Genomic DNA, 27,227 nt, shown 5'->3' on the forward strand with positions numbered 1-27,227 from the left:
ATTGATTTATATATATTTTACTTCATTGACTCTGAAAAATGTTCTTAATATTTAAAAATAAAATACTATTCGTCAATTATTCAACATTTTCATATGTTCTTTAGTTAGGAAAAAAAGGTGCAAAAAGTTTAAAATAGTCACTATTTATGATTCGTTTAAAAACTCAGAACGACTCTACGGTGCAATAGCAAAGAGTTAAAAAAATTCAATATATTAATTATTTATAAAAATTTTCACTCAATTCAGTAAAGCTATTAAAATTCACTATATAAAATCATAGGAGTTAGTATAATTATTTTAGAAGAATATATATGTATAATTAAGTTTTAAAAAAAAGTGTTGTTCAATTTTTTTTCTTTCATTATTAGTTTTTTTTTTTTGGTTTTGTTTAGCACGTATGGCTGAACTCACGAAGTTGATTTTTTAAAAGCTCTTTGGATTTATTTTCTTAACGTTGCTCACTAAAAAGAACAAAAAAATGCAATCGTAAGAGTAATTAATATTAAAAAAAAATATTTATAAATAAATTATTTATAAAAAAAAATCTATTCATCAAATTTGACAATTAGTCAACAAAAATTTATTTAAAAACATCAAATTTATTAATATTGTATATATTAATAATATATTTTTCAATATTATACTTTTTAATATTATATTTTTCAATATTATATATTTTAATATTATATTTTTCAATATTATATTTTTTAATATTATATTTATAAGTATTACTATTATTAATTATAGTTTACCTTCTTTCTCGTTGATAAGCAATTTCCACTTGTCCTTGATACTGCAAGCTTTGAAGGTACTCCTCCCGGCGTTGGTGCACCAGCTTCTCTTTTTCGGCTCGTTCTCTCTGCAGTCTACAAATTAAATAAAATAAATAAATTAAAACAAGCAAAGTTTAAAACAGAAGATTGATTTTAAAAAGTTATAATTATATAAAAAAAAACTTTTAAAAAATAAATGCAGTCTATAAATTAAATAAATAATAAATTGAAGAAATATGCGTTTAAAAATAATTTTGAAATTGTAAGAAAATAATCATTTTTTATAAAATATTAATTTTTAATAAAAATATTAATTCTTAATAAAATAATAATTTTAATAAAATACTAATATTTAATAAAACAATTTTTAAAATGTAAAATAATTTAAAAAAAAATAATCTTTTACACAATAAATTTCTATTAAATAATGAAATTAAATAATGAAATAATTGTGAAAAAATAGCATTAAAAAATGAATTTAAAAAAGAAATATTTCAAAATATAATTAGTTAAAAAAAAATTTAAAAAACAAAAATTACGTTTTTAAAATAATAATTATTAATATAAAAAACCTGTTAAATGAGATTAAAATTATTTTCTTAAAATAGTAGTTATTTTAAAAAAATCTATTTGGAAATCTACTTTATTATTTGTATAAGAAATAAACATTAAAAATCAAATAAAATTAAAAATAATAATTGTGTATGTATAAGAAAATCAGATACTTTGTTTGAGATAAAAAAAAATAATATGTAAAAATGTTATTAAGGTGTAGGGAATAACTTATAGTTTAATATTTCCTTGCAAAATAACAAAAGGCTATAAAATTAATATACGTCCGATTATTTTTATGCTCTAATATTTAGTTTAAGTACAGCGAGTCACTCGAAAATGCTGCTACAAGTGGCTGGATATTTCCCGGAGCGACTAGTATAGACGACCAAAAGACTTTTTAAAAAAGGACAATACTAGTAATTCGCTTTGAGTTATAACGATAAAAACAAAATATTCGAATATCATATTGTGTTCGAGCATAAAACAAAGACAAAAAAACTATAAAATATGTAGTAAGGTAAATTTACTTTATGAGTAGTTCAAATATCTTTAAATATCTTTAATATTTTTGAAAATTTGAAGTATTCGATTCGAATTTTCAAACATATTCGAACATCATAACGGCCGAACAAATTAATATAAAAATATTAAATATAAATGTATTTAAATTTTGAATCAAAAAAATTTAAAACCCCTAAATCTTACCAATATAGTTGTATTTCCATCCCAAATGCTGGCGTGAAATAGTAGTTTGTATTAGATTTTTTTTTATTTTAATTTTTAAGACTAAATATAACTACAGGTACATCAAAAGAAATAATGTAAGTTAAAGGATATAACTTCAAGGAGTGAATTCTTATTTTTTTTAAATAGAAACTATTTTATGAGTTTACCACAAGTTTCCGTTCTATAGATAACACCATAATTTTTTAAAATAGACGTCTATAAAATCTAATTACAATTGCGAAATTAGGGATATAATAAAAATATTAATTTTTAATAATATATAAATAAAATACCGTATTCATTTAGAAAATAATTACGGCACTAAGATCATATTTTAATTGATTTAATTGATTTATATACATATTAGTTGTTATTGTTTTAGTTCACTACTTTTCGAAACCTATCTATTAAATATAATAATATAATATAAGTAAAATAAATAAAATAATCACTATCGACATTATTAAACAATAGGCTATGAATGCACCCCGACCCAAAAGATCTATTATGCGCTCACTATCGACATATTGGTGTTAAAATTTAATTAAATATACTTAATTATTCTATTAATATATTAATTGAAATACTATATAAATTTATTTTTATAAATATTAAAAAAAACTGATTAGGTCACTTACTTAATTCGTGATTGTCTCATGAACTGTTGAATTTTTCTGGCAGCTTGATTCTGTGTTGATTGTGAATAAGTTCGTCTGTAAGAGAATATTTTACATTTTAAATAAATGAGAAAATATCAAATATGTTTTAAAACATACTTAAGTGGTCCCGAAGGACTAGTTTCTTTTGGTGTACTTGGTTGCGAGGAGCAATATTCTTGTTGTTGATCATTTTTATAATGATCATAAAAGCTGGACAAGCATTGTGAATTGTTGCTATGTTGGCTGCCCAGATTAGTTAATGAACTCGTTGTGGACGATTTGGATTTTTTAAAGCGTTTATTACGACGATATGATCGATAACCATGTTGTATAACTAATGCTGCATTGGTCATTTGTCTATAATATGCATATTGTTTATAACGACGGTAATAGTTTTGTATAACAATTGCAGCTGTACGTTCTTTGTTTTGCTCTTCAAGTTTCTGGCGACCTTTATATGAACGATATGCTTTTTGTATACATTTGGCGGCTTCATATAATTCACGTTGTTCTGTATCTATAAGTAGAAACGAAAAACAAAAAACTTATACATTGTATGATGGTGTTTTAAATAATATATGAGCTGTTCGGACATAAAACAGATGACTATTCCAACATCTTTAAATAGCTCTAACATCTTCAAATAACGTGAACATCCTCGAGCAACTCAAATATCTTGGAACACCTTTAACATTTTCGAATATTTGAAATATTCGATTTAAATGTTCGATTTTGAGTATACTTAAATTTGACGAGTATTGTAAAATTCAAACATTTTGAAGTACGTTTCTATAACATATGTGTTAAAGCTAAATAAAATTCCTACTTACCGGTCAGTGTTAGTTTTGAAAAATCAGCCTCAAATGGATATTGATTACTACTTGAAGCATTAAGAAATTCTGTTAATTGTTTTGTTGATGGTGGTGGACTTGGTGAACTAACTGAAGGATCATGACCAAGTATGGAGTAACTTGCTGGTGATTGTAAAGGTCCAGAGCTTGCTGGACTTAAACTTGAGCAAGGTGTGCTGACATCATGATAACGATAATCACAGTTATTATATTCAAAGCTAAAATCACTATCGAAATGTGTATTCGGTAAAGAGTCTAAAAGTGTATCCATAAAATTATCATTTAAACCGGAAGTTTCAGTATTAAGTGGTTCAGTCATTGGACTGCCAAGCACCATCATTTCATCAGCTTCATTCTATTATTTAAATTTTACATTAAAAAATAGTATTTATTTTTCATTGTTGTTTATATTTATTTGCAGTATAAATTTATTTAATACCTTTATACGTTCTGGCATAGCGGCTATTATATGCTCAGCTAATGTCAGCACCTTTGCATCAGAGTCCCCTAAAATATTTTAAAATATTTTTATTTAATAAAAATCAAAATAAAATACAAAACGTGCTTAACACTGATTACACAAATTAACATGAACTACATAAAGTGTTATTATAATACAATAGATCGACAAGCATGTAAAGCGATTTCGTTAGTTATGTTACTCCGATATTATCAATATTTTAGCCAAATCTGTAACTTACACTAATTGAGAATGATACCCAGTTCCATACATGCACATTTTCAACTATAACCTAAACATGAATTTAGTAATGCCGTGTACTTTGTATAAATTTATTGCCAATAAAGCTCGACAAAAAGGTATTAGAAGTCATATCCATATATTATTTTTTCATTTTGCAATTCTAAAACCTTTTTGTAACGCTTAATCACACATAAACCAATATAAATAATAATTAAATACAATATGTTTAGATATGTAATAATATTTACAGATTTTATCTAAAGGTTAACAACACCGAAAATATTTCAAACATTATTTACACCATCATTTGTACATTAATTATTCAATTATAGCAACAACAACGAAAAATCAACATTTAGTACTTTACGGTTAGTAAGAACATTTATAGATACATTTTTTGCATATTTGATGACCAGAAATAACTGACCTACAATAACATCGGTCTCATTACCGATTGTTACATCGGTTATATCATCATTATTAATCGTTGAAGTGTCATCGTGATCTTTATCGGGTAAAGGACTTGAATCGCCAGTAGAAACTTCGCCTAATATAATTTTAATTAATTTATTTTATAATTTTAATTTTTATTAATTTTCTTAAAAATATTTTGAAGAAAAAAAAAATAAATATATATCTCAATATTATTATACTTACATAAAGCAAAATCCATTTTCCTCAAAGGCGATAAAAGTGAATTCGTTGTATTCGTACCGGTTAAAGAATCCAATGGAGATTCTAAGCCATAATTGTCATGAGCATCAAAGCTAATAATAATAATCAATTTAAAATTTTTTATAACTAATTTGCAAACTATCTTTATAGCTAACCTATGTAACTTATTAGCATCTTTAAAGGACTTTCCAGGTTTGGTTCTGATATCCATATTGATACCACTGTCAATGGAAGATCGTTTTGAATAACGTGTATTGTTTGGCGGACTTTGATTGCTACATTAGAAAGCGAGTTTATGTTAATTTTTAAAAATAATGAATACATTTTTGACATTTATTAAAAAATATTACCTTGCTAGAGCTACTGGTCTTAAAAAGACACCATCATGACTTTTATGTGTCTCAATGGTATCATAGGTTGGAAATATGTGTTCTTCTTTAAATTCAAATAACTCTTCGTTTGGATTCGATGTTTTGGATTCTATGTCATTGATCTGTACATAAAATATATTTAGAATACTTTTTAACTATTTGTTAATAGTAAATTAAAATTAATACAGACATTCATAAATATTAAGTTTAATCAAACTTATTTACTATAGAGTGAAGTTTACGATATATGAAATATTTTGAATATATAAAAATTTTACGATATTATTTTTAATAAAAAGAAGTAATTAAGAAGGACTGTGAACTATAGTTCAGTACCTAGACCTTAGAATAAGATTATTGAGTAGCCTTACAATATGCGTTGATTTCATTTATCAGATCTTATTCGGTTCAATAAAAACTAGTCAAAATAATTGAAGATTAAGGGGGTATTAAATCTAAGTTTAGATCTGTTTAGATTTGTTTTATTAATGCTTCAATAATAATATCGATAAACTTTGAAAAATGAACGCAGATGTAAATTCATTCACCAACGAATGATGATATAAGCATCATTATATATAATATATCTTAATTTAAGACCTTTCTTAAATAATATTTTTTGATACTTACAATATATTTTGTTAAGTTCAAAGATAAACTGCTTAATGATCCACTGTTTTGATTCCTACGTCTCTCATTTTCTAAGCGATAAATTTCAGCTAATAAATGTTTGTGACTACAAAAAGATACATTTTAATAAAAATATTTTTACTTAGTAAATACATTCCGCTAACATACCCTTTAGCGGTAGCTATTTCCAATGGAGATTGTTGTAAATTATTTTTAATTTTAAGTGCATTGTGGTTCCACTTATATAAAATTGTAGCGGTTTCGATATGTCCTCTTGCACAAGCCCAAGCCTGTTTAAATAACACAAAAAATATAATAGAGTGACAATATATTGATTTGTACAATTAAATACAAAATATTTATATAAAAAGATTTTGTATTTTCAAACTGTAACATTATTTGGTAATATACCAATTTTTGAGAAAATCTCTTCTGTAATGGAATTGTACCAATTGCCTATAAGTCACATATAAGCTTGTAACAAAATACAAATGGCCCAACTAAACTGCAACTCACTACAAATTGCTGACAACACTACATCCATATTTTGTCTAACGGTTGATTTTATTATTTACAGACAGGGTAAAGCACTTGTGCCTCTGTGAAAAAATGTTTGTTTATAATGGAACTCAAACGTAGTTGTGTGAAGTTACTAGACTTGAGTAAACCACTATAGTCAGAACAGTCGAACTCGATGGGAATAAATCGTTCATGTCTCACTAACACTGTGATATTAGGCGGAAAAAACTGGATTTACTCAGAAATGGTTCAGAATATTAAAGCCCAAATAGAACTAACTTCGCACAATAGAGGACAATCTAAACTGAGGTGTTTATTTGAACTTATGTAGGCCACTATATAACGAATACTCGAAACAAGTTTTAAGTGAACTTTTATCAATTTTAAGGAAAAGATTTCAAGATTTCATCAATATACCATATAAAAACAGCTTTATAAAGCGAATAAACTGTTGCTCGGACAAACGATCAATTACCGAACCAACGATCTTCTTCAATGAGAATAATTTTCCAATTGAGCAAATCATTAGCAGACTAAATTAGCGAGTTCATATAACATGAAGAACATAAGTAACTTTAAACATTAGTATGGTCCCAAAAAGTCATAGTTTGTTATGCTTTCATTTCATTTCAGAATATGTTTGTCCCCGATTCAGAACTATAGCTCGCACTTAAACATTTTTTGTCTAAATGTTTGTTCAATATCATTCAAATTCAATATATAAAAATAGGGCGCTGAAAAGGGTCCCTCTTAAACATTTTTTTTTGCTAAATATTTATTCAATATCATAGAAATTCAATATAAAAAATATAGGTTTCTGAATAGTTGCAGTTTAATTCAGTTACGCTTTACTTATAGCTGGAAGTGTATATCATATATATTTATATATAGTCTTATTATATACTATAACATTTTTTTTGATTACTACTATTTACTGCTTAAAAAACATTCAAAATTTAAAATCATAACATACAAAGCACAAACATAAGCTGATTATATTGTATTTATAAATCCACACGTACATGATATGGTATCAAACAATGAAACCTCCGATCTTTACCTGAACCAGAACCAGGGTAGAATTTATAAAATTAAGAAAAACAGTTTAATAAAAATTCATTCCAATTATAATTATTACTAACTATTAGTAAATTATCTCATTACGAAAAAAAGAAATTAGTAGTGCTGTTTTTCTTACTTATAATAATAATTTAAAAATTCATCACTTTTTGGTGTCGAAAAATTAATCCGCGTAAATATTGTAATTAAAAATGATATCCTAAATTACATATATATACCCTTTTATACATATATCTCTTATTATTAAAATCCATCATCTTAAAATGGTGTGTGCAGTTTTTTTCACCAATGTAATCAAAGTAATAAAAGTCTATAATGTAATAACCCGATAACTGTGCTATATCGGCACATAACCTATAAAGTTGCTGGGAACACTGAAAGTCACTAAAATCCCCCATCATTACATCATCTTCTCTACATACAGAAACTAAAACCATTAATCGAACCTACCATTGGTGTATTGCCATGTATATCCTGACTAAGTGCATCAATTTCGGTTTCTAAAATAATATTTGGATTCTCTGAACGCCAATTTAGCATAGCACACATTAATTTAGCATAGCCGAGTGCTGAAGCTAAATGCAAAAGTGTCATTCCCTTGAAACTATTATTCCAATTACTGTTGGTATTTACAGGCCAAGTACGTTTCGTCAATTGATGACAATAATTGATAAGCTTCTCCTCAAAGTTAGTTTGCATGTAGAAAGCGTGTTGTTCATTCTATTGAATCAATAAGTTAGTTACAAATAACGCATAGAAATGTAAATGTCCAACTACACAAACTTACCACAATTCCACTTTCTGTTTTGATTTGCAATTTTTCTTCAATGGACGTTAAACGATTCAATAAAGAAAATTTATAAAGACAATCATTGGAAGTAACATCGTATTGTGCCTCTTGACAATAAGACATTTTATATTCAAACATGACTGCATTTGATATCACAAAGCCATCACAAGATACTTGCAATGACACAAAACCAACTTCATGTGCTGGACAATAACAACGTAGTACACCTTCTTGTATTAAAACAGTCGGTACTGGCTGTGCATCAAATAGCACAGTGTAGGTTGAAGCTGCTGTCCATGGTCCAGCCACTAACACTTTAACGCCGCCCTCGGGATAAGACCATTCCGGACTAAAATCACAAATATTTAACAATTTTTTATTGCATTGCTGTTTCACTACTGCATGTGTGTCATGACTATCAGTTTCATGATATTGTAAATCTCGTTGCAATACTGCATCTCTAGCGACTATGTTCACTTCTTCGCCTCTATTGATATCATTTGTGGTTAGAACAACTGTATGACCCAATGCAGTATTATTTAAAGCTTGCTTGTCATCCAAATCTAATTCAGGAAATTCAACTAACATATCGAATGCATCTAAATTAGCAAAAACATCCTCAGCATCTTCGTCATCACCACCAGTGACACTTGTCACCGGTATTTCACTTTCATTGTTTTCTATGCATATACTAGTACCCATAAGTAATGTTGAATTCTGTTGTTTAACACTTCCATTGCTAAATGGCATATTAGCAATAAGTGTGCGTTGTATATCTTCTTGTGATAGATCAAGGGTTTCGTTGAAAAAACCTAACGACTCCTGCAATTCATGTGACGTATGCTCAGTGAGTTGCTGTTCGTTACCATTGTTCATATCCATAGTTTCAATAAATTCTACTGAATTTTGCTCTGTTCTCCCATCATTACCTGGGTGATCAACACTAGAGTTGCTGCTGTTGCTGTTGTTGCAATCCACAGTGGAAATGTTGCTGGAAGCACCTAGTTTCGCACAACCATTTAATGATTTGTTGCTGCTATTGCTGCTATTGTACTCTGTTGGCTGATTGTTGTTTTTATTGTTGTTGATATTGTTTTGGTTTTTGTTGTTATTGATATTGGAAGAATTCAAATGTTGATTGCCATTGTTGTCATTTGTTGACATCTGTAAATGATATAATGTATAATAATGTAATTGAATTATAGTTAATTAATATATAATTAATTTCTGTAGTCTAAAATTATTTAGTGTTTTAAATTGCATATATTACTTTCTATCTAAAGAAACAAAAGACTAATTAGAATATGAAAGCGAAGATATATGAAAAAAGAAGAATTTTTGCTTTAATATAATTATATTATAAAGAGGTTTTTTCGAACAATACTGAACTACCACAACAAAAATTTTATTTTTTATATTATTTTAATTAATTCAATTTTTGGCTGACCATACAGCTGTTTCGAGTATTGCCAAATACCTATCATCAGTGATCTTGGAAATAATTCTTGTATTTAATTATTCGTAAATAATTATTTTTGAGACTGCAAGTACCAGGATTCGAACTCGGGTCCTGCCAAATATGAAGCTCAAAATCAGCGCACCTTAACCAATTATAAAATAATGAAATAGGAAGCTCAATCACTAACAACCAATTTCCATTTTTTCTGTAAGTACCCTCTGAATTGAACTACTTACACCCTTTTTATAACAAAAACACATAAAATTATTTATTAATACTTATACGTTCAAATAAATTTATGCGGTTTTTATTTTTAGTTAAGATTTAAAATAATTAAGATTTTTCACAAAAATGATCAAAAATTTACCTCGAACCATCAAAACTTCTGCATCCTATGTAAAACATATTTAGTAGACCGAAAATTGGTATTTGCTTTCACTCTTTGAACACATCGTTTCTTTATTAATAAAAATGGTTTTCTAACTAAAAATGGTTTTCTTCGGATTAAAGTTTCTTTAACACAATGCATTTCTCTTAACAATGAATATTAGCTAAGATCTTTTGAAATTTGTATGTAGAACAACAAAACTCCTGGATTTTGTCAGAATATCACTAACTTAATAGTCAGTGTCGGAAGTTAGTGATATAACTAACTAATATCACTAACGATTTTCCTTCCTATATAAAATAGAATAGAGATATTAAACTAATATGGAGTAGAGCAAAATAAACAGAAGTATATATTGAAGTTACGATAACGACATCGACAACTTTAACCGAAAATAACTATAATTTAATTATTAGTGAATTATAGCACTTAAATTTTGCATAATTAATAAAATATATATGGAAAATAAGCTTTTATTATATAATTTTCTTAAACTAACTTGGATTTAGATATTAATACAGCTACAGTATAAATATTTTTTAAGTCCTAACAGCAAATTTGTCTAACTTAACTAATTTTCATAACAATAAATTTTTAAATTTAATATCAGGTTATTATTCTTATTATTATTACATTGATATAATATTAACCAGTGTCACAAACTATAAGAAATAAAAGAATAGAAGACTGTTATATTTAGAACATTTTAATATGGATCATAACCCAGTGTCGCAACGTAGACAAAATAACCATTTAAGACTATTTAATTAAAAAAAATAGAGAAAATAGTTAAACAGAAAACTGGTATATTTACAACGTTGTGATTTACAACGTTATAATTCTTTAATATACAAGAGAGGTAAAATGTTTTGCTCACCAAACAAAACAATTTGGGCAATTTGAGCTGACTTCGTGATTGTGTTTACCCATCCATACAAAAGACACCCACTTCTTAGTATAGCTACAGATCTCTTTAACCATGTCTCTAACTGGTATTATTAAGGACTAAAAGATCTATGACTGGTACTTTAATACCATCCAATTTAAACCTACCACACTTTCAGTTATTTTTTTAACCAAATTTAGTAATAAAAGTTTTTCTTCTATTAAATTTACTTGACAAAATATTTACTACTTCACCAAATACCCGAACGAATTTCGATTTTCAATCATCACATAAAAGAAAAAGTATAATATCCATGAATTTTGCACACTTACCCTTCTATTATCACAGACATCAACATCAGTATAAACATATTTCAAAACAAAATAACCTTTAACCTCTTTTAACCTCAAAATACACACAAATAATTTCTCACCACACCCTCCCATTATATGAGTTTACTAACCACAAATTAGTTTGTCAATGCAAATGATATTTAACTTACCTCCACTGTTTGATTGTTAGCATTCTCATCATCAACATTGCTGGCAGTCATTTCACCACTCATAACTGTGCCATGTGAACTAATTAGATTTTCATCGGCTGATGTGGTTACTGTACTGTCGGAATTTATTGTTGTGGATTGTTTAGGATTGACATGATTACCATCCATTAAGGAATGTGCTAGTGTTGGATTTGAGTTCGATGTTGTTGTTGTTTGTGATTGTGATGGTGAAGTTGAAAATGAGAAATGTACCAAAGGGTTGCTATTTGTGTTGTTGTTGTTGCTGTGATTGTTGTCTGAAGTGCTATGTAGTGGTGGTGAAGGATGATGTTCTGGTGACATACACATCGGTTCGACGGTGGATGAGGATGAGTTTGTTGTTGTATGAGACATTTGTGATGTTTGTTGTTGTGATTTTGGGTGTTGTTGTTGGTGTAATTGCTGAGGAGATATTTTTATATCACTTGTAGTTTGGTTTTGTTGTAATCTAAAGAATTGTTGTTGTGTTTGATTGCGATGTTGTTGGTTGTGATTGTAATTGTAATTACTATTATTGCTGACATTACTGTTATTATTAATAGCATTTAAATTATCACTTTGTTGTTGTTGCTGTTGTTGTGTGACTATACTCAATTGTAAGTTGTTGGATTGGTGATTATTATTATTGTTGTTGTTGCTGTTGTTGCAATTTGTATTGCGGTTAATTTTAGTTGCATTAAAATTTGTTGACATGTGGTTTTCATTTTCAATTATTTCAGCATCATTCACTGTTGCTCCGTTATCCAATTGCGTTGCAACTCCATTACCCAGACCATTCCCATTCGTCGTTGTTATTGTTGTACGGGCAATTTGTAATCTATTATTCATAAGTGAATTATTATTATTATTGTTGCTGTTGCTGCTGCTGTTGCTATTATGATTTGCGACAAATCGTTGCAAATTTATTTGATTATTATTATTATTATTGCTGCTGATAATTGTTGACGTTGTGGTTACTGCTTGATTGAAGCCAGTTTGATTGAGTTGTTGAAGCTGATGTTGTTGCTGCTGCTGTTGTTGTTGGTGTGTTTGCTGTTGATGTTGGTGTACTATTAGATTGCTCCTAGTAGCTAATAACTGATGAGTGCTATTTAGACTTTGTTGACGATAAACTTGTTGTTGCTGCTGTTGTTGTTGATATACAGCAAGTTGTTGTTGCTGTTGGGATTGTTCGTTATGTTGTGGTGGAATGATTTGAAATTTAATTGCAGATTCTTGCGCTAATTGCTGTGCATGATACTGTTGATTGTCCAACGAATTTGAATCACGAGTACGACGTTCCGACCAGCGGGAATAAAGCTATAAAATTAAATAGAATATTTTGATTATTTTGATTATTTTTTATAATCTATAAAAATGAGAATAAAATAAAAAAAAACATATTACAAAAGAATATAAATTATTAAGGTATTTGCTGTAAAGTGCGACTATGGCAGATCTTTTGTGCTACAAACGACCCCGACTGAACAGAAACTCTTACATCTTTAAATGAATACCAAAATGTCACCTATTGAGGAGTTTCTAATATCACACGAGAATTATAACTGCCAACTTACTACTCTCAAATACATACCACCCCCACTTTTTGGTGATAGAAATCTTAAATTATCACCAATAAAATCTTCCGACACTCCATATTGCTAAACTCAGGATCCGTACCACCATTAAACCTAATATGTTGATAGCATGTGGAAAGACATCCAATCCAAATTTCCTGTTAACGTTCTTCATGCAAAATCTAAAATACTTATGCAAAAGAACATAACCAACTGCCCTCGAAGAAATATAACCGCAAAAACTGTCATAGCTCAATTAAGATCAGAATCCCTCCATATGCTAAACAGTACCTTGTCACGCATAAATGCGTCAATTTGCAGTATGTACCCTAACTGCAGCTCTTCCCCCAATGATGTCACTCAACTGTTTTCCTGCTTCAACACACACACAAAGTTAAGTGTAATCGATCTTTGTACTCGCCCCATAAAAGTGACGAAGTTTTTCCACCTTAATTCTGGATGACCCAAATTATATACCATCCACCTAGATGCTTATGTACTATAACAACAACGTACTACTCTTTTTTTACCCCAAATATAATAGCGAGTAACATTTAAATTAAATTTTTTTTTTTAATTATACTTACTTTGGGGCCTACAACCACATTCGGAGTACCATTTACGGCTTGATTATAGTTATCATTAAGGTTTACTCTTCTTTCTGATGCAGACTTTAACAGATTAGGTCTACGCATTACTGGATGTGAGCATGTTTTGCCATCGGCACATGATGCATCACCACAACCACAGTCTAACTGTTTAACAAGCGCCGCTTGACGTGATATTCGTTGTTTCTCCATTAACTGACAGACAATCGTTTCAACGGTTTCGGCATGCTTTAAAGATATAGAATAAAAAACACAAAAAAAATTAAAGAGGAATCGTATGTATTATAAAAAGTATTTACGTACAGATATTTCAATATCATTGCCGGAATCGGAATCATCATCTGAAGTTACTGTTGACACTGTAATTACATAGTTTACATAATTTTTATTGTATATTGTGCTATGATAAGTCTATATATATCAAAAATAAAATATATACAAAATATTATATATTATATACTATATATACTATATATTTTGTACCTATGGAAAGCACATATAAAATTTTAATAGAAGATCAGAACTAAAGTTTTTAGAATAAATACGCACTTATAACTAAATAAAGTAGCTCTTTTAAGATATAAAAACAACTATATGATTAAAAGTTTTTTAAGTAAATAAATTAGTCACAAAATAGATAATGCGTCTTAAAATTATCAGACTACATATTATACAACTTCCGTTTAATACAACTTACACATTGGCTTCAATTGACTAACGAGTTCCTCTTTAGTCCATTCTTTCTTGTCACCCCAGAGTGTAATACTTGGTGCCAAAACAGCCATTTTGTTATCATCAGGATAAGGTACGTTTAAGTAATGTACCAACACTATATCCGGATTCTAGTATTAAAAAAATTAAATTAAATTAAATTAAAAAGAATAAATATATAACATATATTGTAGCATATATGTAAATATAACATATGGGAAACATACCTGCAACAACCAATAACACCTGCGATGAAATGTTGGTAAAATAGCGGAGTGTACATAGCAACCGTAGATGCACTATTTAAGAGAGAAAAATAATATTTTAAGTAAATTGAAATTGAGATAGCTTAAAATAAAATTATTCAACTAGGGTCTTGAGAAATCAAATATATCGATAAGTAGAAGATATAAATATAAATTCAGCAAGTATTTTTATTTTCATTTATCTATTTGCTTTTGACAAATAGAATTAAATATATTGTATTAAAAAAATTTTCGAGCTAATAATCTAATAAGTATAACTTAAGAACAAAATTTCTACTTGGATGAGCCAAGATCGAAGTAATACAAATTGCGGTGCCAGCAGGCAAACATGCTGAAAAATTTTGTATCTCCTTTGATAAAGCAGACAAAAAACAACTAAACATTTTCTTTGCAATCCAGTATGAAAGTCTACATACTAATAACCCTAAACATATATATTGCAAAATAATCTTCTTTATCAACAGTTATCAATATCAAACCTCAGGAATGACACAAATCCCAATCAATAAGTCAAAATGTTGCTTACAGTGGTCTAGTGTCGTGATAACAAATACGTGTAGATCTACACTGATATAGACAATAGATCTATTTAAGTCGCAATTAAGTCTACTAATAATAAGTTAATAATGAAAATATATTAAAAATCTGCGGCAAAAATGGTACGGAAAGTTATAGCTGAACGATATACTCACCAATTTCTACTTAGCTTAAGGTTCGTAAAATCTTAACATTCTATCCTTCAAAGCTTAAATAAACTGAGTTTCATTCAATTGTGGATATGAAAAAAATTTATTTACAACTACAGAATATATGTAGATTATGTAGTTCAGGATTTTAAGTTTAAAACTTTAGTGATGCAAGAACGCAAGTAAGTCCATAAGATGTTTATACAATGTGTTACATGCGTTGAATAATGACAGAGTCGATTTAAAGCAATGTCGTCATTATCTTCATAGCAATGGCAAAGGTATCTCCTTTAGGGAGATGTTTAATCTTATGGCTTGCTTACTTTATCCCAATTTATGGTTGAACATAAATAACTATATAGAAACTCATATGAAGTATGTAGTTATATAGATGCACCGTCAGGTTTTACATATCCGAAAAGCGGGTTCACCATATACTTAAAAACAAATTGATAAACTATTATTTTTATATATCTTTTTTCTTTTATCTAACTTTTGCATTTATTCATCCCAGCAGTCTGAAAGCAATTATAAATATACCTTAAAATTTTGTTTTAATATAACTATATAATGCCTTAATCCAATTCTTAACAATAGTTTTCTTTCCACATTTCTTTCCATATCTTTTTTTTTTGATGTATTTTAGGAATGCAATATATTATATGTTTTTTTATAATATTTAAACTGTTCAAATAATAATTTCATCACATAAAAAAATATGTAAATACTAAATTAAATTACTTTACTAAATTTAATTCATGGGTGCTCTCACGCCCTCAACTTTTAAAGTTCGTTTGTCAGAAATGAGTACAAACAAATCGTAAGTTTTTTCGACGCCTTTAAGAACAAAAACCAATGTTCAAGTGCCAAAAAGCCAACCCCTTTCGAATTATTTTTTCTTTGTTCTTACTTCAGATTATAATTTTTTTTGGTAGATTTTTGCATGATAAATTTATATTTTGTTGATATGCCGCTGACTTTGTTAATCCGTTTATAAAATGAGCTTTTACCCGCGAATATCAAATACACGATATTTTTTATCGCGCCCATTTGAAGACACAAGCCATGTTGTCTTAGTATTTCCGTCTTCAAACAATTCATAAATCTTTCCTACTGTTTCTAAAATTTTTTCTCTCTATTTTTTTTTTTTGTTGCTCTTTTTGTTTTTGTTTTTTTTTTGTTGAAGTATAAGATATACTATAGTATAGTTCAGTTGAGTTAGAAATTATAAGATAGCAAAAACTATATAAATGAAATTAAGGAAAAAGTACAAAAATATTGTAAGAAATAAAAATTGGCGTGAAATTACACTTTTTTTATTATCATTTCTACATTTTTCAAACATTTTCTTGGCAATTTTTTTTTTGTTCAATTTTTGGCAACTTAGTTTTCAGGGGATATTTATGCACTTCAGTTTCATAAGTACGTTTAACCCTTAAATCACTGCTGAAACAAAAAGAAGAAACACTAAAAACAAAGGCCAGTCAAATAGTCAGTTCATGTATATTTCCGGCGGGAAATCATAACTCATGATATATAAAAAAAATTGGATTTACAAAAACTGCTATACTAAATGTTATTTTTTTCATTATCCTGTAAATTAATTTCATAACAAATCTTGAATAACGATGCCAATTTTCTATACATACTTCTTACATACATTTTTTTGTGTGTTATTCAACACTATTTTTTGCGTAATGTCTAAAAACATTTTTTTTTTTTTTGTGAACACAAAATAAAAATAAATATTAAAAGAAAACTTCTAATTGGCTAATTGCACAGCATGTTGTTATTTTTACTTTACATTTAACACACAAAAAAAATGTTTATCCTTTAAGTCCTTAATGTCTAACCCCAACACCAAGTTTGTCTCGCATAATGCATAATGCCAGATTATAGCTACTTAACACTTACCTCAGTGCCTTGTACTTTAAGTTTCATATGATCCTCACGCGTTGTCTTCCCATCCTTACGCTTCTTCCAACAGTAGCCATCACGTCGGTAGCGCACTTTTTTGCGGGAATACAAAAGCATAGAGCCGCTTTTAGGTCTTTTAAAAAAATATATAAAATATATGTAATAAAAAAAAATTTTTTTACTATACAAAATAATATACTTATAATATATTATTAAAAAATATTTTTAAAACGGCACATCAGACATGACTCACCTTGTTTTGACTTCTTTCGATTGCCATTCGCTGTGCTTATCAAAACTGATAAGAATCGCCGCGATTTCCTACAATAAACAAATGATTTCTATAATGTCTCGAATGCACATAGTAAGATAGTAAATATTTATATAGATTTAAATTGAAATACTTGTACTCGTATATTTTGAAAAATTTATTACGTACATTATTATCGCGATGATATTTTAAGACGTCATTAGATTACCAGAAATTCAAATAACAAACGGTTGGAAAAATTATAATAAACAATATATAAACACAAACATATAAAGTGGGCGATTAAAGAGTCTACTTAATAAGAAGATCTTCAATTATACATATGGGGAATCCCAATAAGAGATGCACTTACAGAAGTATAAAATATAATTTCATTTGTAAAAAGTTTAATAAATATATTTATTTATTGATCAAAATTCATTTTATTCTTTAATTTATAGCAATATAATTTGGTTAAGATATACTTATACAAATATATTTATGGTTATTCAAACGTTCTGAAAATGAAAATTGGTAATAAACATTCTGCTTACATACAGTTACCATTAATATATAATCTCGAAAAACTCTTTATTTAACCAAAGATCACGAATAACTCTGATAAATAGAAAATAGTAAATAGATATAGATAATTATAGATAGACAAATAGACATAAATAGATATAGATAGATATAAATAAAGATAAATAGATATAGATAGGTACAAATAGATACAGATAGACATAAATATAAATAGATATAGATACACAAAAATTGATATAAATTGATATAGACAGATATAAGTAGATATAGATATAAATAGATATAAATAGACATAGACAGGTATAAATAGATATAGACAGATATAAATAGATATAGATAGATATAAATAGATATACGGATATAATATAATAAAAATAGATATAATACGGAGGCATAATATCTATTGTAAAACAAAGAAATAGATACACAACTATTCGAACCGACAAACAGGCAGTACGATAAATACTATAGATAAAAGACAGACCTACATCAGTTAATCGTTATACTGTTCGGGAATAAAGGGTTATATCATAGTCCTGATTTGTCGGCACTGTTATCGTGACACATGGTAAATACAACAGTCTTATGTTTAGTCTATTGCCATTTTACCGAACTAATTAAACGAATTAAAATTGTGAAAATTTACTATAAAAAATGACGATTATTCGCAAAACTTTCTGTTATGGAGTTAATTTTTTGCGTGGAGGATGACAAATTGTCGCCTATGAGGTAATGAAAATCAACAAGTAACTATCAAAAGATAATTACCTCGACAAAAAGTTGCTGTAGTGTGACATTTGATCTGGACGTATAATAGAACAGTACTGTTTTATTATTAAAAACAATAAATAAGTTTAACACGAACTATCAATTCTAATAGTAACAGAGTCCATTGTTTTATGTCGTATTTACATGCTATTATGAATTAAAAAGCACCATCGTGCTTTTAAAACACCGGTATCAGTATGTTAGAACGATAAATGCCACCATTGGAATTTCAAAGAATTCCATCGATTCCAATATGACCTAAAAGACCTAAAAGTTTCGTTCTTGGGAGGGTGCGAGATCCATCTCACACATTTGTTGTTTTATGGGACACACCACCCAGTTGGATAATGCTACTACACATCAAATAAAATTAATAAATATAATGCTCTACCTACGTAAGTTTGGATCTTAATCACAATCACTACACAATACTTCAATTAAAAGAGCCAATCTCAATTCATCAGGAAATTCAAAGCTGTGGTACCTGATCACCAGATTTACACCTTCAATCAGGTGTACAAGTGAAAGTCACTCATTGGGATTTACACTCTGTACAGTATCAAAACAATTAGATTTATTAGATCTAAAAAAAGAGTATGCATACAAGTGTATATTAATATGTGTATATTAATGTGTATATTAAATAAATTTTTTAAAACAATTTATACTGTATACATATAAGATCTTTTGCTGAGAATTTAACTGATTTATGTATCACTAGAACAATGTCGTTGTAACTCTTACTGCCTCATATATAGTTAGCTTTCTTGTACTTAACTCAATGGCACTGTATAATTTTTAATTTTTTTATGTTTCTTGTATAAAAATTATTAATTTAAATTTTAAATTGAATTTATATAGATATTAGATCTATTCTACAATTTTTAATTAATTTATTGTAATCAGATATATAAATGTTCCATAATGATTATTAATTTTTTATATGTTTTAATTTGAATTAAAAACATAATTTTTTGTTATGTTCAGACTATTGTAGTTAATACGGCAAATGAAGCAATATAAAGCAAAATACATTACATTATAAATTTTTTATAAATAAACAGGTTTCGAACAATAGTCAACTGTAACATCAAAACTTTCATTTATTTTTTGATTCCTTGAGTTTTTGAATAACCATATAGCTGGTTCAAATATTGTCACATCATACTCATCATTAGTGGTCTTGAAATTAATTCTTATATTTAATTATTATATTATATTTTATTATAATATAATATAATAATATTAAATTATTATATTTAATTATTATTAATTATACCAAGACTGCAATGTTTAATTTTAAATTAATTTTTAATAACCATTAATAGCTTAACAATTAATAATAAAGATCCCGTCATTCATATATGTTTAAATTTTTTCTGTAAATTAAAATTAAAATATCAAAAGTATTTGGAAAAACAAATAATAAAATAACTATATGTCATTCTTTAAGTGCTTGGCGTGATCTTTTTTTATAAAAAATATCGGTAGTCATTTCACTTGTTACCGAAATTGTTTCAGTCTCTGCTGCCGTTAATGTTTCTGTGTCTGTTATTGTTGCTACTATTGTTGCTTTGTATGTTGGCGATGAAGTTATCAATTTGTTTTTACCAAGCCTGACGTTTTATGAATAATTTAAAACAGCAAATTCTACTGAATGCTGCCCACCACACCAGCTGACTCCAATTTGATGCCTGAATTTTATCAATTCCGCTACTAAATGTAACTCATACGTCACGATATCCGTTCGCTTTCTATTTTTTTCACTCTGCTATGCTATTGAGCACATATACGTACTAAACATATGCACATCATGTAAATAATTTATGGTAAATAATATAAAAAATACATATTTTTTATAAAATCCGTTTGATATTTTTCTATGATAAAGTGGCACATCGAAGCCTCTTCGGTTGCTTTATGACATCAAATCAAATCTATTTGTTTACATCCGCAAGTAAATCCTTTCAACGTCTTTTTTATAACTTAGATTTTTAGTGATTTTGAACATTTGGGATTTTGTTAGTGTTTTATATTTTATTCACATAAGAATTGACTGTGAGTGTGCAACATGGGAACGTCTTCTGTTTGTGAAAAATTTATGACGGGTGCACAGCAAAATTCACATTTCCACACGCAAAGGTCCTTCGAAAACGCATAAAATATTTATGCACATCTCAGCATATTTCTCCTTGACGCGGTTTCCACCAAGCAAAGGACACGTAATATAGGCGCAACCAAAAATTTCTTGTGGCTTTTATATGCGATTTAATGGTGCGCGTGTATGATTCCATGGATGTCATTTACGCCGTGTGTGGCATTTTAACAAAATGCTTGTACATTTTAAAGTGGTTTGCTTCCTCTAATCCTTTCACATCAACTTATATCGAATAGGTAGCATGCGATGAGGATTTCTTCTCAAATATTGCGAATGAAAAACATTTGTGCCAGCCATTATGAATTTAATTCATAATTTTATATGAGAAATGAAACAATGTTATTACAAATGTTTAATTAGCTTATAAATATTGTCTTAAAATATTTATTTAAGGACATTAAAAAATTTATTCATAACCATACGACAAACTTAATAGTTTAATTTTGAAAGGGAAGCAAGCGATATGGATGAAAAATGACACCAAATGACTTATTCAGACATTAATGTATAATCAAATATCTATATCTGCTATATGTCTTTATTTTTTGTTACTATTATATTAAATTTTCATATTTAAAGGATTAAATAAAGATGAAGATGTAACTGTAACAATTTCTCTATGTGTTAAGAATATAGTAAAACAAGGAACAAGTGAATTTGTAGTCACATAACGTAATATAACATGTAGTATGTATGATTCCATAAACAGTGATTAATTATATAGAATAGTGTATAGTATATGTTAAGTGTATCGTTATATACTTATATAGAACGATTTTGAGACTAACAATGATAAAGAAACGTATACGTAGAACTTGTATCACAAGGATATACATTTTAGTGTTACTTAGTCATTTAGTAAACATTTAGTATCTACTAAATACTAATTACTCAATATATACTCATAATATATGCAAAACTGAAAGCATTTCTATAAAACAAAAGTAAACATTTAATAATAAATCTTTTTAAAATTAATTATTATTACTTGAAAATAATATTTGGCTGACCTGTTAATTGCAAAAAAGATTGGGTCCTTATATGTTACCAGCATGAATGGATTCATTGTACCTAAAACTTGTCTAAAGGTTACTAAACACCTTATTGGTTTATTATTTTATAAAAAAGGGAACTACCTTCTCAAGTAAAATCCCTTTATAATTCGTTTTTCCTATTTCACAATTTCTAGTAACCAAAAACTCAAGCAAATACACATTTTTTAAAAATAATCATCAACTTGGGAAACTATAGAAGTATGAGCAAAAGCTTAGAAAGAGTGGATTCTAAATAAAAGTTTTTGTAATTAGATGTTTTAATAAATATCTACTTGAACTATACCATAGAAGTATATATTACTTGATTAATACAAAGAAACAAAACATTTTTTTAACTACATCATGTTCTCTTCATATTTACAATAAAACGACTAATTTAGGATTTATGAGAAAGACTTTCCAAGTACTAGGTTATGAAAAACTTTAAACCTTGACATTACAATTGTTTCAGAAATTGAAAATATGTATTTTGTTATTGACCATAATTTATGTCAATTATTATGGACATTCTTCACTCTTATTAATAAGAATCTTTAAATAGATACTTTCAATCTCATTTCTTTCAGTTAAGTTACGTGATTTTCCAATTTACATCCGCATTATAAAAGCTGTTAATGTATCTTACATAAGTCGACCGCTTAAAAAATCTCTGTAACCAATTTAAGTTTTTTTGTTGTTAATTTTTGAAAAAAATAAACTTTATTTTGTTTATTTATTTTATTTTTAATTTAACTTTTGATTTAAATTTTTGGTTTTTTGTTTCTTTTTCTCATTTTAATTTTTTGGTTGTACTTTATGGGCAAAATTGTTTGCTGTTTAAATTCCAAATTAAAATCCTGTGGTTCCCCACATTCTGAACTGAGCCTGCAGCCGGCGGATAACTTCCACTGACTCGCCATACCAAGTCCAGTTCAGGTGGAGCGCATAAACGGTTATATCTGTGAATGTGGTTAACGGAGGTGACACTTTATTGTAACCAGGACAAAATAAGCGTGCGTAATTTTATTTATGTTTTTGGTGCCGTATTTTTGCATTCACCGTGCATTTCGGTACTACAACATTTTTGGAGAGATGCTAGAGTGAGCCACAAAGCGACCTTTCATATGCCGCTTACAACTTTTAAGAGTTTTTTTCCGAATTTTTTTTTTATTTCTGGTTACTATTTTAATAAACTTTTATTTTTAATTTAGTCAACTTGTCGTGCGTACAAGCCTGTTTAAATATATAAACATTTATTCTATATACATATATTATTTGTATATACCATTATATGCCGCTAGCTGTGCAGCGGAATCTGTATTACCAGCGATTGTCTACGATTCCCGGCTAACAAATGAATATTTGCGGTCGCACTTAATTCACAAGTAAAACAAGGTACAATAATTTTTAATAATAAAGAACCAAACTGAGTTATTTTATGGATTTGAATTCTTTTGGGCCAAAGGTGTTTTAAAACATACATTAGAATAAATTCAACATCCAAACTAACAGTATAGTAACTCCTTAAATTAATATGAAAAGGACAATACATATATTATCTTATAGATATAAACCGAGTATATCTATAAAAAATATTTTATTTATATATTTAAGAAATAAAAGTCCCTCAAAAAATATTCAGTCCCAATAAGTATACTGAATAAAACTTCAATTAATATGATAACGATAACTTACTCAAGGTAAGTAATGGCTAGATATTGTGAGATCTGCTAAATTGCAGCGATTTCGTTAGACGACACACAGAAAATAATAAAAACAACCGTAAACTTAACGTAACAGTCACTTCTAGAATATATTTTAATTATAAGATCCAGAGTTTTCAAAATATGCCGTGATTTTAAAGCGTCGAAAAATAATTGCGAAATATGAGAGTCCAAGCATATAAAAGTACAAGTATATAAGAGTCCAAGCAAATAAGAGTCCACCTACCATATATAAGAATCCTTTAAACAATCCACTACCGAGTAAGATAAAACAGCAGAGTTGACAAGATTAAAGAACAAACAGAACTGGACATCCGCAAAAGGATGATAAAATGATTTATGCCAAAAAAAAAATCGAAGTCATTTCTAATCGAGCTCTGCTCATGTCAACTTATGTTTTTTTAAGTAAATTTATATATATATATATAAACGTAATAAAATTACACATAATATATATTGACAATATAGAATCTATATACCCTAGACTCAATAATCTAGCAGAATAAATCACATTTATGGGTTATGTGCGTATTTGCATGTTTATTTTAGTTGATTATTTGCTTTATTTGTTATTTATTTATATACTTTATCATAGAGCGAAGTTCTACTACACAAGTATATGATTTTTCATATTTAAAATAAATTATATATAGTAAAAACAGATTTAGATAAACATTTATCTTACAAGTGTCTGAGTAGTATGAGGAGCGCACAAAGTTTTTTTTTTCGTCATAAGACGCGTCACATTCGACAAAAACAATCAACCTTATGAAATATTTATGTTTTCATTAAAATTGTGGAATACGTTTTTCTCATAAATACTATCTATCGTTGAATGTGCTCATAAATATCCCAGATATTATATATATATACTCTATAACCAGTAGCGAGGCGTCAGCTTTTTGGCAAGGTGTTCACAATTTAATCAAAACAGAATTCCAACTATAACGTATTCCCCCTACTTCTAAGTTTTGTCCTTTCCACAAGCAAATAGCGTACAAGACCAACAAAACAATTTATTTAAATGTTCGTAGCCTGTGATCCACTGGTTTTTATTTACCATAAAGCTGTAGCTGTTGGAAAACGACGATTTACCATAGATTTCGACATTTTTACAACAGGTATCAAATTCTTCATATCTGGAGTTAGTTTATTCATTTCATGAATTAAAATCTTTTTTTCAGAAGATCGTTTAAAAAAAGACATTGAATCAAATCTTTAATCACACATTTATCCATTTCTAAATATTATTTTTCACTTCAAATTTCTTTAATTTCTTTCTTTACTTTTACCATTTGCTAGTATAAAATTGCAATAATGACTTTGTTTTGATTTATTTCCACCCTCTATATAAGAGTAAGAAACTCTCATTTACTCTTCATTTACTCTTTTACTTTGTATTTACAATCCCCGGTTCAGTTTTTATACTGAACCATTTGCCCATATAAAACAGCAACCGTGACTTTGATTGTATTTGCACGCTTTGTATAAACTTTTGGTTCAGTTTAGTGGAATGATCCTCTCGTCAAATGTAAAGCGATTTTCGCTCAGTCATTTCTTTTCTCTTTTGTATTTTTTTATTGAACTGCTTGCACGCATTAATTTAAGAATTATGATTATTTTGTTTTTGTTTTCTCTTTTATTTTTATATTTCTTTGTATGTTTTGTGTTGTGTATTCAATATTGAACATAGTCCCAATGTGAATGTTATTTCATTTGCATGCTTTTTAAGCGACGCAGTGCAGTTTTTATTCTGAACCTTAGTATATTTCAAGAGGAATGTTATTTCTCTTTTATTAATTATAAGCAATGTTGGGTGTATCTAACATATGTGTGATTTTGTTTGTATTCTACGTTTTGTGTTTATGTTAATCTGTTTGGAAAAGCTATTATAAAAAATGTTAAGTAGCAATATAGCGAGATTATTTACCTAATAAAAAAAAATCTAAAAAGGTAGCTTTGTTAAGGTGTTCAGTGAACACTCTGAACCATTCGACGCCTCGCCTCTGTCTATAACCAATTTTCTAGAAATATGTTATGTTTCGGTATTTACGTTTTTTGCTTAAAAAAACAAAGTTGACTAAGCCGATATAAATGACATATATACCTGTCGATTCGGATTCGGTATCATTCGGGAATATATATAACAGAATTCTGAAATATATATCACACCGTTTCAGTTCCGGTTTGAAGTTTTGCTTTTATTTTTATTTAACAGAACCTAAAATTTTGGTTTATTAATAAACAATTTAAACTGATAACAAATATTTTCAATAATAAAATTATTTTGTTTGAAAATTTTAAATATTAAAAATACCTTGGGAAAAGAAACCCATCTTACATTCTAACTATTACAATACTTCACTACAATTTAAAATATAAACATTAAATCTCCATAAATACGAAATAAATTATTCACTAAAAAGTGTTAGCGTCACAAAAAAATACTCTATAAAATCAGTTTAATGTCAAATGGTACCACATCGCGTTTAAAAGTGACAACTTGTCACTCCAATACTGATGATGTCTTTATACGGATCTACGAATGCAACGAGTATATTAATGTTGTTGATATTCCCATTGTTGTTGTTGTTGTTGTTGTTTTAGTCGTAACGAGTACTTAAAAATGATATTTGTTTTATGCAACATAAAAGTCGCAAGTACCCCCAGTCGAAAGGACCTCAAAGAAAACAAATCCGAATCAAACCGCTGCAGGTTGAATGGAAGAAGAAAAAGTGCTCGTAGTAATGGCACCAAAACTCCGTCGCGTTAGTTTTTTATATGTAAAAGTGATGAATTTTAACGTTTACTACATAGTTTGTTTATGTTTCGAATTTTATTTTATTTGATTTTAGTTTATTTGGAATTTTGCATAAGTTTTTTGCTTTCAAGTTTATTCGTTATTTTTGTTTTTAAATAAATATAAATAAACTGACCTCATTTGTATTCCAACGATGCCGCTGTGACGGGAAACTGTCAGCTCTTGGCAAGCTTTCCAAATTGTCTGGGAGTTTGATAGGTTCCCCATCTGAAAATTTAAATACAAACCAAAAGCTATTATTTAAAAATATATATATATGTATATAAAAGCAAAAACAAATTCATTTGAAGGATATTGTTTTTATATTAAGGATACTTAAAGTTTAATGATTTCAGCGAAATTAAATTGTGTGTAAGAATTTTGAAGTTAAATGGTTAAAAACTTAGAAAATATTTACGTTTTTACAGATTTTTCCTTTAGAGAAATTCAAAAGGGAAATTATTAAGAATTCTTATGTTCCACTTGAGATCTGAAGCGACACTCAATAAGATGTGCTTAACGAGACGTGTGGAAACCTTTTTAGTGTGTACTGAAAGGATTCTTCACTTTATTGGCAAAATTTGTTGCACAAAGTGTCAT

At 28.0% G+C, this 27,227-nt stretch overlaps 1 protein-coding gene across 1 annotated transcript; it reads right to left on the minus strand.

Annotated features, from left to right (window-relative positions):
- Positions 1–202: 202 nt before the first annotated feature.
- On the minus strand, positions 203–27,227 carry LOC119674648. Its single transcript, XM_038085796.1, has 24 exons — positions 27,179–27,227; positions 26,764–26,855; positions 17,604–17,671; positions 17,348–17,483; positions 14,709–14,780; positions 14,468–14,612; positions 14,074–14,129; positions 13,750–13,998; positions 11,568–12,905; positions 8,330–9,496; positions 7,993–8,262; positions 6,112–6,233; positions 5,944–6,049; positions 5,293–5,435; positions 5,098–5,217; positions 4,925–5,034; positions 4,695–4,814; positions 4,004–4,071; positions 3,544–3,919; positions 2,831–3,230; positions 2,693–2,767; positions 2,034–2,061; positions 753–866; positions 203–461 (listed from the first exon to the last, which is right to left on the minus strand). The coding sequence occupies exons 1-24, from the start codon at positions 27,225–27,227 to the stop codon at positions 459–461; spliced, it is 5,427 nt and encodes a 1,808-aa protein (XP_037941724.1). The 3' UTR covers positions 203–458.

This window comes from Teleopsis dalmanni, chromosome 2 (assembly GCF_002237135.1).
Source record: "Teleopsis dalmanni isolate 2A chromosome 2, ASM223713v2, whole genome shotgun sequence".
NCBI classification, from domain to species: Eukaryota; Metazoa; Arthropoda; class Insecta; order Diptera; family Diopsidae; genus Teleopsis; species Teleopsis dalmanni.

Coding starts and splice junctions, on each gene's coding strand:
- LOC119674648 (XM_038085796.1), bottom strand. CDS start 27,227: ATGACACTTTGTGCAACAAATTTTGCCAATAAAGTGAAGAATCCTTTC. Junction 8,263..8,329: donor AAACAGAAAGTGGAATTGTG/GTAAGTTTGTGT, acceptor TTGATTCAATAG/AATGAACAACACGCTTTCTA. Junction 5,035..5,097: donor GATGCTAATAAGTTACATAG/GTTAGCTATAAA, acceptor TATTATTATTAG/CTTTGATGCTCATGACAATT.